This window comes from Myotis brandtii, unplaced genomic scaffold (assembly GCF_000412655.1).
Source record: "Myotis brandtii unplaced genomic scaffold, ASM41265v1 scaffold243, whole genome shotgun sequence".
Lineage (NCBI taxonomy): Eukaryota > Metazoa > Chordata > Mammalia > Chiroptera > Vespertilionidae > Myotis > Myotis brandtii.
Window position 1 is genome coordinate 117,791 of NW_005359195.1, and position 19,591 is coordinate 137,381.

Sequence of the window (19,591 nt, forward strand, 5' to 3'; positions counted from 1 at the left end):
TATAAATAAGGTTTAAATACTGCCCTCAAATAGTATGCACGTTCTTTGCTTAGTACATGGAATCCAAGAAGGCAAGACTAGTATGTGAGTGATTTTCAGATTATAGAAGCATGCATTATTCTATCCACTTACTCACAAATATGCAATTACTGTACCAAGTACTATACATACTAGGTCATATGTATGATTTCCCTTCCTGGTGCTTCTACATTTGCTCTTCAAAATAAGTGTGGGGGTCAGAGGGTGTGTGTGTGAGGGGGGAGGGAGGTCAAAGGGTATGCATATCCTGAAATATGTTTTAAAATGTTGCCAAAGTGTTTGATATTCTGGTGCATACATTGATTAGTGGCTTCCTTTTAGCGTGTGGTTGTTGGGGAACTGGCCCGTGCCTAGGTGGGGTCCTCCAGAACCGAAGGAAAATATATGTAGAATAAGTCTCGAGCTGATACGTTTTATGCTCCTGAACTTAAATTGAGATGTCCCCGATTCTCTTACTGATGCTGGCACTCGTAGACGTCACCCTCAAGCATAGCCACAAGATGGAATCATACCGCCAGCAGCAGGTATAAAAAAATCTATGAATAGCTTCTGTGAGCAGAGCCTCCCATCTCTATCCATCCATCCTGGAGTAATCAATAAAGTAAAACTGGGCCACATGTCAGCAAACGGATTTAAACCGATTCTCTTACTGATGCTGGCACTCATAGACGTCACCCTCAAGCATAGCCATAAGATGGAATCATACCGCCAGCAGCAGGTATAAAAAATCTATGAAGAGTTTCTGTGAGCAGAGCCTCCCATCTCTATCCATCCATCCTGGAGTAATCAATAAAGTAAAACTGGGCCACATGTCAGCAAACGGATTTAAAAAATAATAATACTACTGTTACAAAGTGGCCAGTGCCAGAGAGAGAAAAACTGTTTTTTGATGTTTATCATAGAAAAATCTGCAAATGATGACGGGATTTCCTTTGTAGGAGGCTGCTCCCCTCAGGCACGGCCTGCGGCGATTCGACAGTGCAGTCCAGCCTGCAGAAAACCTTTCTCCTACTGCACTCAGGTGAGTCCTTTCGGGAGACGCCCACCGGGCTTTTCACTGCTGTGTTGCACACATGCGGCTGGATGCCTCCCAGTCACTGGAGCGAGCAGCAGCTCCATGTGCCCACGATACCATCTAGAGGCATTTGCTGGAGTAGTCACAGTGATTAAGGAACTCTTTGCAGGCAGTCTTTTTCTATAAATCTGCCTATAGGGAAATCTGTTTTTCAGATATCTAATTTATATTAGCTCTATTTACCAATAATTGTTCTCCATTGATTTATTTCTTGATTCTTAGCCTTTCATCTACCTACATTATTTTGAAAGTTATTATAAATGCATGTTTGTATGCGCTCAATGTTAAATTGATTACACTATAAATAGTATAGTGTAAATTTTTAGTTCATTTTAAATAAGTTAAATGCCTATGAATAAAAAGTATATGTGTGCACATTCACACACACACACACACACATATATATATATGAACATGTATATATATTTTAAAGCAGAAATCATTCTCCCATCTACCACTGCTCAGGAATTATGGAAAAATGTGCAGTGCACATATAATTTTTAAAGTTATGTCATGTTCCTGAAACAGGTTTCTTCTCACACACATGTGCCTTTGTGTTTTTCTCCCCTTGGGCTGCCCTCCTTGAGGGCAGAGCCAAACCTACAAGCAGGGAGGTAGTTCAGACCAGTTATTGATCAAGGGTAGCAGGTGAGAGAGACATTTGGCAGCTGGGGCAGCAACAGAGCTCAAGGAGCACATAACTCAAAGAAGATATGCACATAATTCCTATTGCTTTGCTTCTCAGTATCAAGGACAGGTTGAAGTGTGTGGGCAGGAATCTAAACAGCTGGGGATAGGGGAAGAGTTGAGGATATTTTGATTAAATGCCTTAAACATCTCCACAAGAGAGAAAAGGGTGTAGTTAGTACCATTTCTTGACAAATAATTGTGATTTCATATTTGCAAGGTGTCAGAATTGTAAACCACTAGAAAAAAGCTAATGATTTATTTAAGGGTTGACTTTGGAATTCAGAAAGATGAATTATTGGATTTTCATCTCTTTGGCAAGACTGTTGCTGAAAAAAACACACAGAGAAATTGCCATGACATATGCAAATATCAACTGATTTCAGCACTTGTTATTTTTTGTCTACACAACTCAACGAGTAATCATAAAAATATCTTTTCTGCTGTAGGGTGGAGTGTGTGGTTGTGAGAAGGGTTATACGGAGATAATGAGATCGAATGGTTTTCTGGATTACTGCATGAAAGTCCCTGGCTCAGAGGATAGAAAAGCTCATGTGAAAAACCTTGCTGGGAAGAACAGACCTGTGAATTCAAAAATACATGATATTTTTAAAGGATGGTCTATTCAGCCCCTTGATCCAGGTACATTTCACTTATGTGTTAAGAAATGTAAGTTTTCTTATGGGAGATTAGGGTTTATATTGTGACTAATATCCATGACTGAAAGAATGGAGGAAAAGGCAATATGGTCTCATGCAAGGTTTCCCAAATTGGAACATTGGATGGATAATGCACAATCTCTTTTAAATGTAAAAATTTTCATAGATTATTGAGGATAAGTCTGCCAACTTCAGCCTAAGAGATAATGAAATAACCAAAATATTAACGTTGAAAAATATTTTTTCATTATAAACTATCTCTGCAATAGTATATGCTTCTACAACTGTGAATTTGTGTATATAATTTAAATTAAAATCAAAAGGTGGAATAGATTCTCCAGAACATGCAAATGCCTTAGGAAATGTCCAAGGACCTTATCTGGTTTGGGCAACACTAGAGAAGCAAAGGCAGTGGTCAAAGGCAGACAGACCTTGTTGCTGTCATTGCTCAGAATGTGCCTGTTTTGAGTATAATTTCTTCTCCTCTATGGACCTGTTTCCTCATTGCTGAGATCCTACCCTGTAGGACTGTTGTGGGTAGAAGCACAGTGTCAGGGCTCAGGAATCGGTGGTTACTAAGAACAGGAATGAAAAGTTATTAGATGCTTCCATGTACCCCGTGGGTCTGTGCTTACTATATTGCATGAATCTTCTCATTCTGTTCTTGCAATCTAATGAGATGCTATTATTCACATTTTAGAGATTAGGAGTCTAAAACTGCCCACACACATTAATTTTACCAAAGTCACACCACTAGGAAGTGACAGCCAAGTTTGAAAAGCAGGTCCTTCAGGCCTTTATATAGCACTGGTCTCTGCTTCCCACCTTGTAAAGTGAGCAGAAAATGAACACAGGATACTGTGCCTACCACACATGCCTCTTCTAAGAAACAAAATGTTGCTAATGACTGAGCAAAGTCGCATAGCTGATGGGGCAGGGAGAAGAAAAAAACAGACAAAGCTCAGGTAAAATATACCCTGGCTACTTTCCTTCCAGACCCTAGGCCATTGCTGGACCAAAGTGCCTTAATGATGTGCTTAAATGAAGCAAAAACCAGTGCCCAGCCCCAATAACCCCTAGATCTGGTGGGAGAAACAAGATGTATATTCCTCAACCAATTTTTAAGGATGACTACAATATCTTAACTCAATTTTGATTCCCCTAGATGTCTGGGCATTCCATATGTGTGTGTTTTTTTTTAAATCTTATTCACATTATGACTAAGTTCTTTGAAGGATACGTGAAATGAAAGGTAGCCATATTCACCTGTTGTTTGTAGACCATATTTCAGAAGAGAATGAGGGTGAGGTTCTAGGGCAATGAGTCTTCAAATCCACAAGTAAGGTCCTTAACCTTTGAGGAATTAAATGAAAGCATCAATAAGATAGATGCAAATACACATGTGTGTCTATGTGTATGTATATAAGCATATATTTATATGTATATATATATATATATAGTTTTGGAAAAGAGGTCTTCATGATGAGAATATAAATTGGATCAACCTCTAGGAGGGCATCTGGCAATTCAGATCATGCTTTCTCTCCTAGCAATTCAACATACAAATATATATATACTTATACCAAATAAGTATGTAAATGCTACCCATTACATGATTGCTTGTTATATAGCAAATGAGTGGAAACAACATAAATATGTGTAAATAGGATCAATGAGAAAAAAATAATACAATTATGCAATATGTCAGATATATTAAGAATGAAATAGATTTATGAAATAGAGTGAAAATATGTGCATATCAAAAGGGAATGACATATATATGTATGTGTGTGTGTATATATATATATATATATATATATATATATACACATAATTTGTGTCTTTTTAAAAAAATGTGTTTGTGTATACATATGCTTGCATATGTAGAAACAACTGTGAAATGATTCCCAAGGAAACTGGTAACAGTGATAGCGCTTGGGTCGGAAACTGAGAGAGAGGGGCAGGAAGACTTATTTTTCACTATACATCTTTTAATAGTTTGAAATTTGGCCCTATCCATTATGTTATTATAAAATTATATTAATTCTTTTTTAAGGAATATGCCTTTAAAGGCCATGGACCACATACCTCTGCACTGGGGATTTAAAAGCATTGGATTCTCCTAATACTTCAACTCCCTTAGGCTTAGGGGTAGTAAGATTAAAGGAGCATTCTCACTCAGGGAAGGCTTTTGTAAATTGTCATTGTAAAAAACTCAGACTGGGGGATTTCATCATTAGTGTTTCAAAGAGATCAGAATCAAAGCTTTGTAAAAAGATTTTCGGCCATAGAAAAATAGCATTGAAACCTCATCCTGAAACCAGATTGATGCTTGAAAGTGTCAAAAATTACTATAGATGGTCATAATATAATTGAACATTTTATGATTTTATTCTAAAGAAGTATTTTCAACAAATTTTTATTGTTTTTTATCCTACGGAAACATTTAGAATTAGATGTTAAAGTATTTTTTTAAACCTGCAGTTAATTACATTCATCTAATATAACAACCCCGTCTGTGTGTGAATATCTTTCAGAAAGGAATGCAGTTCCTTTGCCAGTCCAATTCTGACTTTAGTTAACTCTATGCTCACATAAAATTTTAGAGTTCCAGATACATGTCAAATATCTATTATACATAGAAAAACATGCATACAATCAAGTCAGAGTTATCTCTTAGTAAAATGAGATAGAGTTCCAATGATCAGACTATTTGGTTAATCTATTTTTCTTTAACTTTAGCAAATAATCAAATCCAAAACAATGCATATTTGTACACATATGGCTATAATTTTATAATAATTTGGTAAATAGATTAGCTTGCTTGGTCATAACGTTTTTGTTCACTCATTATTCAGGAACCAAAATCACCAAAAATAGGCATAGTAATTCTCTTTGCATGCAGATTGTTTCTTAAAAAATAAACTGACAATTTATTTTCTTGGCCTATTTATGTAGTCAAGATGTATTACATGTATAAGACAGCACACACATGAAAATAAATTCAAAATAGTTTACCAGTTGTTAGATTTTATGAAGTAATGGTTGCCAGTGTTTCTTTGGCACTGTGAAATTTTTGATAGATGATCTAACATTTGATAGGTGTCACAATTGGGTGTTTTGGTTTATGACTTGTGCAAGACTCAGAAATTCAGATGAGAAATAAAAAATGTTGTATGCTAAGCTTGTTATTTTATCTCTATTTTAAACAGATGGCCGAGTAAAAATCTGGGTTTATGGTGTTTCAGGTGGTGGTTTTCTTATCATGATTTTCCTAGTATTTACTTCCTACCTTGTTTGGTAAGTACTAATTATTAGTTTATATGGGTAGCACGTTATACTAAGAGGAAAAATGTCAGGATCATTTACCCGACAAAATCATCACCAACAGTAAAATTGAGTGGGAGACCATTATCTTTATTATTCTCATTTGAAATAACATTCTTTTATTTTAATTTTTATCAGTAGCTTTCAGCTTGGCAGCTGTTTTCACTGGCATCTCCCGCCACTCCAAGGGACTGATACTCAGGTTCCAGCCCCAGAGATTTCTTATTTTAATTAGTCTTATGTGTGGCCAGGTCATCCAGATCTTTTAAAGTATCTCAAGTAATTCTAATATGCAACCAAAGCTGAAAACCATTACTCTAAATAATTCTAGATCTTAACATTTTATATTGAAAAAAAAAACAACTTAGGATGGAACTTTCTGATTTCAAAAGGAGGCTTATGCTTCCATGGTTTACTCCTTATATCCCATTCATCTGGAATGACTCGCCATACCTCCCTGCTGTGACATTTACCCCTCACTGGTATTGGAGTTATTTGTATAAGCATCTTCCTCCTCTACCAAACCCTCAAGGACTTTGTGGGAAGGAGGAGAAGAGTTATAATTACTATACTTTATTGACATATTTTTCAGAGCACAAGTTTGATAAATGTGTATTGAACAAAGGAATAAGTGGATGAATAAATGAGTAGATAAGTACAACAAATAATGTATTGCTCATTAATTTTAGAGACAAATGTCAGGAAAAATGTCTAATATTTATATGTCAAACAAAGTACTTTAAATAGATTGCCTAGGTCAATCCTCACAATAATGAGATGTTGCTATCATCGTCCCCATTTGAAAGAGAGTAAATGATCCTCAGGAAAGTTAACTAATACACCTGAGGTCATCAGCCTGGTAAAATCTACTCTGGGTTTGCCCAACCCCAGAGCATATGCTCTGTCCAGTCTCCATAGTTTCTTTTTCTTAAGTAATCCTAAAATGTCTTTAGACAGAATGCAGTGTTTACTGCTTTCACTTATTTTAGAGCTTCTTGATTTCCAAGTAAATTAAGATACAGGCCTGGGAAAAGATCTAATTGATATCAAAACACATAGCATATGCCCTTACCTATGAGTTGCCTAAAGAATTCAAACATATAATTCTATTAAATAGCTTGCAAAAGAGTTAGAGGAGAACAGTTTTAAGGATTTTATATTTTCTTCCCAAAATAAAAGGCTTAAAACAAAACAACTGCTATAATATGCCAGGTCTTTAGGTGTGTACTTTAGACGAAAGCAATCTATAATACATTTTGGAAATGCTTTTGAGAAAATATAGAAAAAGTCTTCTTAAGAACCACTTTATTCAGAAATTACTGTGTATCTCTACCATTAGTGTTTGAAGTTTTTGAAATATTGCTGATGTTCCACCTCCCCTGGCAATAAAGATCTATGAGGTAATTAATGGGGATGGCCACTAGGTGAGTTCGTAGTTAATCCAGACATAGTACCTGGAAGTTACTCCAGATAATGACATCCATTCCGCCTTGTTCAGAACAACTTGGTAAATGGGCTTTTACTCTGCTGAACTTTGAGAGCGGTGCCCCCACTTCCAGAGGGTCAGCCTAAACAACAGACAGTTTCCGGCTTTCATCAAACTATTTAATCTCCACTGGCCTGAGGATGAGTCCTTGTGGCTTAAATTCAACTGTGCTGAGAACTGCTAGCAGCTTGCCTGTCACTTTATAATGAGCTCACTTTTCTGGCTGAATGGCTTTATATTTTGCTAAGATACAAATGACTGTGGAAGAGGTCACTTTAAAATGTGTCAGTCAATGATCTCTTACAGCCAGGTTGCATGATGGATTACTAGTAGAGATGACTGGTGGTGGCCTATGTGGCAGCATTTCTGGGTCCTAATTTATGGTGAGTGAGGTGATCATAGCTTTTCTGATAACAAAATTGAGGTAAGATATGTATAAAAATAAAATGCACTTTTAATGAATATAGGGAACAAGAACTCTAAAGCAGCAGTTCTCAACCTATGGGTCGTGACCCCTTTGGGGGTTGAACGACCCTTTCACAGGGGTCACCTAAGACCATCGGAATACACATATATAATTACATATTGTTTTGTGATTAATCACTATGCTTTAATTATGTTCAATTTGTAACAATGAAAATACATCCTGCATGCATATCAGTTTACATACGATTCATAACAGTAGCAAAATTACAGTTATGAAGTAGCAATGAAAATAATTTTATGGTTGGGGGTCACCACAACATGAGGAACTGTATTAAAGGGTCATGGCATTAGGAAGGTTGAGAACCACTGGTCTAAAGAAAAGTCTCCTGGGGAATTTGGGTCAAGATGGAAGAGTAGGTAAATACTGTGCTCACAGCACCCATGATCACATCAATATTGCAACTAAATTATAGAAGAACCATCATTGAGAGTCATCTGCAGTCTAGCTGAACAGAAGTCCTATAACTAAAAATATAAAGAAGCCACATTGAGACTGGCCTGAACCTCTTTCAGTGGATTTTCCACACAAACAGACTGTCTCAGCTTCTACTGCTGACTTTCCTAAAATCTCTCAAAGGTCCAAACAAGCTACAGCTAGCCTTGGCATGCAGTGTACTTCTTCTGAAGCTGACTTAATGCTACTCTAGTGGCAGCATGACTTTGTTCACAGTATGGCACCTCCAAACCCAGCACAGGTGGTGACCAACTGCAGATCACTTTTTAGCTGCTCTCACATAGCCCCAGGGTGGGCACATGCCAAGGCTGATCTTGGCCTGCATCAAGGAAGGGCAGAACCAACACCCCTCATGTCCAGCTTCAGAGCACCATGCAACCAGCTCCAAAAATGACACACCCAAGTATAAACTCAGCAGGCATCAGTACCCTGCTATAGCAAATCCATCTCCAAGGGGTTATCCTCAAACAAAAAGGACAGCTTGTCCACTGTCATCTTAGCCAGCCCTCACAGCTAGTCAGCATGAGAGTCAACCCCACCCACTGTTATGTTAACAGTAATCAAGGCTCAACTACAGCAGGAGAATACACACAAGGGACAACTCTGGAACCCCTGGCTCAGGTAATCAGGGAGAATGTGCTGCCGGCATCCACAGGACACCTACTACATAAGGCCACTCTGTGGAGATGGGGAGATGTAGCAGATCTACCCAAAATATAGAAACAAACAGGGAGGCAGCCAAAATGAGGAGACAAATAAACATGTCCGTAATTAAAGAAGAGAGTAAAACTCCAGAAAAAAAACCAAAGCAACAAACAAAACAAAACAAAATAAAAAACAACACACTACATGTGAAGGAGTCAAGCAATCTACCAGAAACATAACTCAAAAAACTGGTTGTAAGTATGATCAATTAACTTAAGGAAAGAATAAGAAATCTCAAATGGAAACTTCAACAAAGAGAGAAAAACCATGAAAAAAGAACCAGTCTGGAATGAAAAATACAATAACTGAAATGAAGAATACCTTAGACTCGCAGTGGTTCTCAACCTCCTGGCCCTTTAAATACAGTTCCTCATGTTGTGACCCAACCATAAAATTATTTTCATTGCTACTTCATAACTGTAATGTTGCTACTGTTATGAATCGTAATGTAAATATGTGATATGCAGGATGGTCTTAGGTGACCCCTGTGAAGGGTCATTCGACCGCCAAAGGGGTCGTGACCCACAGGTTGAGAACCGCTGCCTTAGAGGGAGTGAACAACAGATTACATGAAGCAGATTAAATCAATGATTTGGAAGACAAGGCAGCATAAAACACCAAATCAGAACAGCAAAAATAAAAGAGAAGTTTTAAAAATTAAGGTAGTTGAAAGGACCTCTGGGATACCATCAAAAGTACCAAAATTTGCATCATGGGGTACCAGAAAGAGAAGAAAGAGAGCAAGGGATTGAAAACCTATTTGAAGATCTAATGACTGGAAACCTTAACCTGGCAAAGCAAACATACTTACAAGTCCAGGAAGCAAGAGAGTGTCAAACAAGATGGACAAAAAGAAGCCCACACCAAGACACATACTTAAAATGCCAACAGCTAAAGACCAAGATAAACTTAAAAGCAGCAAGAGATAGTCAGTCGTGTGCAAGGGAGCTCCCATAAGAATATCTGCTAATTTCCCAACAGAAACTTTGCAGGCCCCAAAGGATTGTCATAAAATATTCAGCGATAAAAGGCAAAGACCTAGAACCAAGGTCACTCTACCCAGCAAGGCTCTCATTTAGAGTTGAAGGAGAGATGAAGAGCTTACCAGAAAAGTAAAAGCCAAAGGAGTTCATCACCACTAAACCAGTATTGCGAGAAATGATAAAGGGACTTCTTTAAGAAAATAAAAGATAAAAAATATGAGTAAGAAACTAGGAAAGAAAAAAATTTCACTTAAAAAGCAAATAATAAAAGCAGTAGATCAACTAACTGTAACACTAAAACAAAGATTAAAGGCAAAAGTAGAAAAACTATGTAAATTTACAACAATAAATGAATAGACAAATGAAAACACACATCAAAGAAGTAAAAAAAATCATGATGAAAACAAAAGTGTAGGGGGTGAGGAAAACTTGTAGTGATTTTAAAATAGACATCTATAAATATATATTGGTATAAATGAGGCACATGGTAACAACAAACTAAAATTTACAAATGATTCACAAGAAAGAAGTCCAAACACAACACTTGGGAAGTCATGAACATACAAAAGAAGAGAGCATGAGAATAAGAATGAGAAAGCAAGAGAAAAGAACTACAGAAAACAGTAAGATGGGGATAACCACATATCTATCAATAATTGCTTTAAATGTATTAAATGCTCTAATCAAAAGACATGGGGAGCTCAATGGATAAAGAACAGGACCCATACATAGACTGCTATAAGTGACCCATTTCAGATTAAAAATAAAAAACACACAAACTGAAAGTAAAAAGGTGAAAAAAGTTATTTCATGCAAATGGAAATTTTATGAAAGCTATCAGACTAAATAAACTTTATCTCCTGCTACAGTCTTACTTTTAAAGAAGGACACTTTATAATAATAAAGGCATCGATCCAACAAAAGGATATAACTTTTATGAATATCTATGCACCTAAATATATAAAGCAAATAATGACATACATAGAGAAATCAACAGTAATAATGTAACAGTAGGAAACTTTAATACTCCACTGATATCAATGGATAGATCTTCCAGACAGAAAATAAACAAGGAAACAGTGGCTTTACTTAATTGATATTTTTAGGACATGTCACCCCAAAGCAGAAGAATATACATTCATTTCAAGTGTACCTGGAACATTTTCCAGGGAAGACCACATACTCAGATGCACACAAAAAGTCACAATACATTTACGAAGATTAAATTCATATCAAACTGTTTCTGATTACGATGATATCAAATTTAAAATCTATTAAAAGAAATAAACTAAAACCAACACATGGAGGCTAAATAATATGCTAGGAAACACTGAATGAATTAACAATGAGATTACGGAAGAAATCAAAAGATGACTCATGGCAAATGAAAATGAAGACATGAGGACTCCAAATCTATGGGACATAGTCAAAGCAGTTCTCAGAGGGAAATACAAGAAAAATCTCAAACAATCTCATTGAACACCTAAAGGAACTAGAAAAAGAAAAACTAACAAATCTAAAATGAGTAGTTGAAGGAAATAATAGAGATAAGAGTGGAAATAAACAAAACGAAGCCTTAAAACAGTTTAAAAGATCAATGAAACTGATCTTTGAAAAGATTTTTTAAAAATCAATAAACTCATCAAGAAAAAGAGAGTCTAAATAAAATCACAGAGTAGCAGTAACAAGAAATACAAATTATTATAAGAAAATATTGTGAACAATAATATGCCAACAAGTTGGACAACTTACAAGAAATAGATACATTGCTAGCAATATACAATCTTTCAAGGTTGAATCAGGAAAAAACAGAAAATCAGAAGTAACAACTGCTAACAAAATCAAATCAGTAATGAAAGAAAAACTACCAACAGAGTCTTGTATCAGGTGAATTTTACCAAACATTCAAAGAATTAACACCTATAATTATCAAACTAGTCCAAAAACTGAAGAGGAAGGAAGGCTCCCAAGCTCATTTTATGAGGCCAGCATTACACTGATATCAAAACCAGACAAAAACATTAAAATATCAGCAAACCAAATTCAATAATATATAGGAAAGATCATATACCATGATCAACTGGATTACTGTGATGCAAGGTTGATTAAATATCTACAAATCAACTAACATGATACACTGCATAATTAAAATGGATAAAAATTATATCAATAGCTTCTGAAAAAAATGATAAAATCCAGCATTAATTTAAGATAAAAACTCTCAGCAAAGTGGGAATAGAAGAAACGTAATTCAACATAAAGACCATATATGCTAAACCTATAGCTAACATCATACTCAACAGAAAAAAATTGAAAGCTTTTTCTCTGAGATCAGGAACAAGATGCCTACTCTCAGCATTATTAATAAACATACTATTGGAAGCCTAGCCACCACAATCAGACAAGGAAATGAATAAATAAAACTGTCATTATTTGCAGATGACAAAATAATATATAGGAAGAACCCTAAAGATTCCACCAAAAATTATTAGAATAAATCAATTCAGTAGCATTTCAGGATACAAAAATAATATTCAGAAATAGGTTAAATTTTTATATACCAATAATGAACTGTCAGAAAGAAAAATTAAGAAAATAATTCCATTCACAATAGCATCAAAAAGAATAAAATATCAAGAAATAAATTTAATCAAGGAAGTAAAAGACCTATACTTGGAGAACTATAAAACATTGGAGAAAAAAAGTGAAGTGGATACAATTAAATGGAAGCATATATATTCCATTCATGGGTAAGAAGAATTATCATCATTAAATTGTACAGCCCAAAACAATCTACAGATTCAATATAATCCCTAATACCAAAGATATTTTTCACAGAACTAGAACAAATAATCCTAAAATATATATGAGCCACAAAAACTCCAAATAGCCAAAGCAATCTTGAGAAAGAACGAAGTTGAAGGTATCATACTTGCTGATGTCAAACTATTTTACAAGACTATAATAATCAAAACAGCACGGTAATGGCATAGATTACACAGATACATAGGTCAGTGGAACAGAATACAGAGCCCAAAAATAAACTGACACCTATATGGCCCACCAATCTATGACAAAGTAGGTAAGAACATACAATGGGGTTAAGACATTCCTTTCAATAAAGGTGTTTGGAAAACTGTACAGATACAGGCAAAAAAATGAAGCTATCCTAATATATATCTATATCTATATATCTATATCTATATCTATCTATCTATCTATCTATCTATATATATATATAAAAGCTCCAAATAGCCAAAGCAATCTTGAGAAAGAACGAAGTTGAAAGTATCGTACTTGCTGATGTCAAACTATTTTACAAGACTAAAATAATCAAAACAGCATGGTAATGGCATAGATTACACAGATACATAGGTCAGTGGAACAGAATACAGAGCCCAAAAATAAACAAACAGCTATATGGCCCACCAATCTATGACAAAGGAGGCAAGAACATACAATGGGGTTAAGACATTCCTTTCAATAAAGGTGTTTGGAAAACTGTACAAATACATGCAAAAAAAATGAAGCTATCCTAATATATATATATATAAACTTAAAACTTAAAAGAAAATACAGGCAGTAAACTCTTTGATATAACTTTTAGTAATACCTTTTTGGATATGTATTCTCAGGTAAGGGACACAAAGAAAAAAAAAACAAATGGAACTACATCAAATAAAAATGTTTTTGCACAGGAAAGGAAACCATCAACAAAACAAAAAGACAATGTACTGAATGGTATCATCAATGATATCTCCAATAAGGGGTTGATACCCAAAATGTTTAAGGAAGTCACACAACTTCATACAAAAATAAAGTTTAATGAAAAGATGTGCAGAAGACCTGAATATACATTTTTTACAAAGAGAACAAACAAATGTCCAATCCTATATAATAAAACCCTAGTATACAAATTGACTGAACAGCCGAACAACTGGTCGCTTTGACACGTACTGACCACCAGGGGAAAAATGCTCAATGCAAGAGCTGCCCACTGGTGGTCAGTGCACTCCCACAGGGGGAGCCACTCAGCCAGAAGCTGGGCTCACAGCTGGTGAGCGCAGCGGCAGTGGTGGGAGCCTCTCCCACCTCCGCAGGCAGTGCTAAGGATGTTCGACTGATGGTTTAGGCCTGTTCCCTGCAGGCCTAAGCCGTCAGTCAGACATCCCCCAAGGGCTCCTGGACTGTGAGAGGGCACAAGCCAGGCTGAGGGACACACCTCCCCCCAAGTGCACAAACATAGGAAAAGATACTCAATGTCACTAATCATCAAGGAAGGGCAAATTAACACCACAATGAGATATGTCCTTAAACCCGTCAGAATGGCTATAGTCACTAAATCAACAAACAACTGTTGGCGAGTTTGTAAATTTGTGTGGCCACTGTGGAAAACAGTATGGAGTTTCCTCAAAAAACTAAAAATGGAACTACCTTTTGACCCAGAAATCCCACTTCTGGGAACATATCCAAAGAAACCAAAAAAAATGATTCAAAAAGACATATGCACTCCTATGTTCATTGCAGCATTATTTACAATAACCAAGATACGAAAGCAACCCAAGTGTCCATTGATAGATGAACGGATAAAGATGATGTGGTATATATATATTTACTCAGCCATACAAAAGAATATAATCTTGCCATTTGTGACAACATGCATGACCTAGAAGGTAATATGGTTAGTGAAATAATTCAGACAAAGACAAACATATTTTACTTATATATGGAATCCAAAAGACAAAAATAAACATGCAAGTAAAATAGAAAAAAAGTCATAGAATACACAGAACAAATTCAAGGTTGCTAGATGGGTGGGTGATAAAGTTGAAAGGATTAGGAAGTGTAAATTGGCAGTTATAAAAAATAGTCACAGGAACATAAAATACAGCCTGGGGAATATAATCAACAGTATTGTAATAACTGTATGTGGTGTGACATGGGTACTAGAGTTATCGGGTGGTCAAGTTGTAAGTTATGTAAATATCCAAGCACTACAGTGTACACCCGAAACTGATACAATATTGTATGTCAACTGCAATAGAAACAACAAATGAAAGGCCTCCTATTTGCTGGCTTTGCAGAGGGCACCTTGCCACTCAGCTTCTCCTCTCAGCATGCTTTTGACTAGCCCAGCTCTGCAAAGCCACAGCTACCCAACAAAGTACCACCATATTCAATGTTTGCCAACATCTGAGAACTTCTAAACTATAAAAAATTTTTAGGTCTCACACATTCATAATTATTATTTTAGTATCTGACAATGGAGAGAGTCACAATATGAAAAATTCATCATAAAATGAGACCATCACAATGATTCCCAATAAACCTCACAGCCCACAAAAATCCAAGGCTTATGTATTAGGAGCCCCCCTCCCCTTTTTTCTTCTAGAGGTAGACACAGGGTTTGTAATTCTTTACATGAAAACTGCTATTAAAATATCTGCGTAATATTTAGAGTGGAATTTTCCAGGCCCAGCTCACCATTGCTGGACCATATTAGCTGTCTCCAAGGAAATGTTACTATCTCTTTATAAGATCCAGCTATCTCTTCCCCAGTCCCTAGAACTCAGCAATTCCATTTCACTTTGCCTAATTACATTTAGCAAATGCCAAATAAGAGTGGATTGCCAGAAATTCTCTGAAAGCAGTTATATTTCTTCTCCCTCCCTTCCCCTGCCCTGGAAAAAAAAATAGGTGAGAGAGAGGACCCCTACTGTCATTTCAGATGAATGTCCAGGTGTTCTTTCTGACATTAAGATAACCCCCAGGGTGGTATACAAGCTGTCACTTCCAAGTTGTCCTAAACTCTTATTTGAGTATTTTCTTAGTCCCTTTAAATGTTTCAGATTTGAGTACTCAGGGCCCAGTTTCAGTCTGGGTCCATTTTCCATACGAGAGCCTGACTCAACAACGTGACTATAGCAACTGGAATATATGTATCCATTAATATACTATTAATATAAAGTTAAATTGAATGTTTCTTGTCTAATTATGCAATAAATACCTTTTGGAGAAGTGGAAAATACATGGGAAGCAGGAAATTGGAGGCTGAGAATTCTAAAGCATGTTTCTGCCTTTCAACTTCCCTAGTTAGAAACTATTTGCTTCCCTCTCAGGGTTGTTCTGGGATTTATTGAGATAGTTTATGTAAAATGTGTAGCTGTCCATTGAGCACCCATTGCCTGGCAGCTGTAAGGGTGGGGGCACCGATAGGATTCCTGGTTTCTTTTAATAGTTTATTTAATCATTTTAATTTATCTCTTTAGCTCCTATAAGTTGCTTTATGCCTCAAACCTTAAAATGTTTTTCTCCTTAAATTAGAACTTGAGCATTTTAAACTAGGACATTCTCCTGACAACCATTTTAATTTTATCAAACTTTTTTTAACTGTGGTAAAGTTCATATCAGAAAATTCACTGTTTTAAGCATTAAATGAAAGAAGCCAGATGAAAAAGTCCACATTGAGTATATTCCATTTATGTGAAATATCCTCCATAGAGAAATTCACTGAGGCAGAAAGTTGGTAGGTGGTTGCTGGGCAGGATGGGGAGAGACTGCTTAGTAGGTGCAGAGTCTCCCTTTAAGGTGATAAAAATGTGCCCGGACCAGATAGGGGTGATGGTTACAGGGCATGGTGAATGTACTAAATGTTACAGAATTGTATACATTAACATGTTTGTTTTTAATTTAAATTCACTCAGAATATAAAAATTCATTCTTATAGATACACACAAAAAAGTTGTTTCTACCAGATGCCTAAGTATGGCATGTGTAGAGAGAGATGTGCTGAAGAGGGTAGATGCACAGGTCTGGGTGTTAGTCTTGCTGAGAATCCAGGCTCTGCCACTCACTCAGTGACTAGAGAGAGGTTCAATAACCTCACTCATCCTTCTCTGTAAAGTAGCCATTATTCTAGTGCTTCCCTCTCAGGGTTGTTCGGGGATTTATTGAGATATTTTATGTGAAATGCCCATCAAAGAGCTTGGCACTAACTATGCATTTATTTAATTAATAAGAGATGCCACTATAATTTGGAGACAGTGAGTGAGATGGCTCCCTGCTAATGAAGACAACCCAAAAGAGAGCTGGGCTCTAGAGGCAGGGCAAAGCAAAGGCGTTGAGGAAGAAGGAATCGGGACGGTAGGGCAGTGTGTGGCGTAATTCAAACTATAAATGTTCATAAACACGGAGATTCACCCACACTAACAATCAAAGAGTGTCAGGGAGGTTGTTGGGCATGGCTATGTGAATTGGGAATGGTACCAATTTCAGCTTCTCTCTCTGTGAGAGGGAACAGCAGCTCTGGCGAAGTTGGTGGCCTTCGGTAACACACACCAGGTGAGAATGGCTTTCCATGGTGCAGGCTCCTCTTAATTTTCCTGACATGCTCAGGTGACTTGGCAGCTAAATGTCAAGTTTCAGGCCAGAGCAGAAGAGTGTTTACTTAAAAACAAGACCAGGGTAAGGCACCAGATTCTGGCTACTCCAGCAGCTTAGGATGTTCAACATCTGCAACATGAAGGTTGCAATAGCTGAGGAATCAGTGAGCCGCAGATGTTCACATTACTGTGTGTAAAAAGGCACAAGAAAGAAAGTAGCCCTCTACCAAGTTCACTGTTTCCACTAAACTATTTCTAAGATTTTGAAAGCAGGAGGCTTCTCCTAAAAATAGCATTAAAGTAGACAAGTAAGAAAACCCCAAGTCCAGAGAAAATAATATTTTGTCATTGAACTGATTGAATTTCTAAACCTCACAATTGTCTTTGGCAGATGAAACAGAGCTCTGTGAACTTTCTTTATCTCAGGAATTCTTTTCCCTTTGCAGCAAGAAGCCAAAACCACATCAAAGCACACCTCCCCAACAGAAGCCTCTGACCTTCGCCTACGATGGAGACTTAGACATGTAACCTGGAAAGGAAATCCAAATGTAGACATCGACTGCCTTAACTGCTTTCTCTTTTGTAGCTCTCAGACTTCTCAGTTTTTTGAGGAATCTCACAGTGTGATATATTAGGCAGAATACAAATACTGCGAAAGTAATATTGCCTCAACTTCATTTGGATATGGAGTCAAGGATTATTCAGTCTGCCATTTTGATTTCAAGTTGTTTGTGGGTGTGTTTAATTTTTTTTATTTTCTCAAGGGACCTGAAAATCCTTCTCTTCCCTTTTGGAAAAGGGAGGAAGAAATCGTGATGGAATTCCCACAGACTTGAGTAATCTTTATCTTCTGCAGCATGATGACAATCCAGAGGAAAGTCCAATCAAGACATTTACTATAAATGGCGAGTTTGACACTGCATTGTTACGCACTATATTAGTGCAAATCTTTATTCTTTCCATATTTCAACACTGAGTTTTCTAGAGTTTACATTAGTTCAGAGACCTTCAAATTGCATTGACTATTTTCATGAACACAGAGGGAATGGGCTGCCATTTCAGAAATTCTCTGAGTTTTTACCTTTGAATATTGTATTTTGTTTTGTAGCCAGGGGATGATGGCACTTCACGGGTTGCATCTATTGAAAGAAATGGAGAGTGCATAATTGACGAACTAGATGAAAGCTGGGTGGTTTCTAAATGAAATGTGTATTGAGTGTGATGGTGTACAAATGAACTAGGTGGTCATATTGGAGAATGAGGTAGATTATTTGATTACTAAAACTGCATTTTAACAAAACTTAGCAACGTAGATATAGAATTGATCACACAGTTGTAATTCAGTTTAATGATGACAAACTCTGCTTTTGTAATTTCAATTTTCTTATCTGAATATTTATAAATTTTTTTTGAAGTTAATTATCTGACCTCATTTAATATACATCAACCACCGATCCTGTTTATAGCAAGTCTTGCTTTTATAAGGTTTCAATAATATCTAAAACACATTAAAAGCTGAAACCATTTTATGAAGATAATTGTTTGTAATAGTAGATGTTGAAAGTAAGAAGGTGCCATCTTGTGGTATTGACTTGTATTTATAACAAATAAAGTGCTCAAGAGACTGAGAAGTTGACTCTTCTAGATTTATTCATTTCTAAAGTGCCCTTATTTTGAAAAACACACTTTTAATAACACTTTCCCTGTTTCATTGTTTTAGAGGTTGAAAGCTGAAATCACAGAGAAAAGGAATTTTACCCCACATTCTCAGCTCTATCTAGAAAACTGCAAAATTGAGTAAAACACAATTACACAGAAGTAGCTTTTAAGATATATTTAAAGCTCAGTCAATATTAGAACAAACAACTATAATAAGGCAAATGCTGACATGTACGTGACCTGAGAGACCTCAGAAAATGGGAATGTTAGAGAAGTGATACAATGAGCAAGATAGAGAATGTTTGCAATAAGGCTTCTGTTAACCATGTAACACTTCAGTGCTTCCAACAAAAGAGTCCTTACAAAGATGCCATCTTCTGTCAATAGTGTGGTTGAGGAAACAACTCCTAGAGTTGCCCTTTTATTAGTTCACTTTAGCTAAACTTTCAGTACTGTTTGTAGTAGTTCAAGAGATCCTGCTTTGGAAATCAAAACCTGACTGTTCCCTTCATCACCTGTGTGATATTTACCCCACAAAAATTGCAAACTCTGTTCCTATTGTTTGACCCAAAAAATAAAGATAATATTTTTTTTTCTCTTAAGATAAATGTAAAATGGAATTCCAGTTAAAGATAGCAAAGTAGGAGGA

At 36.3% G+C, this 19,591-nt stretch overlaps 1 protein-coding gene across 1 annotated transcript in view; it reads left to right on the forward strand.

Annotated features, from left to right (window-relative positions):
* The window catches only part of THSD7B (thrombospondin, type I, domain containing 7B), a gene marked incomplete at its 5' end in the record, with an annotated part of 110,335 nt that extends 91,429 nt beyond the window's left edge, over positions 1–18,906 (forward strand). The window contains 4 exons of the mRNA XM_005867010.2: positions 978–1,060; positions 2,251–2,443; positions 5,673–5,760; positions 17,730–18,906. Coding sequence (XP_005867072.1) covers positions 978–1,060; positions 2,251–2,443; positions 5,673–5,760; positions 17,730–17,811 — 446 coding nt within the window. The remainder of the gene's footprint in view (positions 1–977; positions 1,061–2,250; positions 2,444–5,672; positions 5,761–17,729) is intronic.
* Positions 18,907–19,591: the final 685 nt, after the last annotated feature.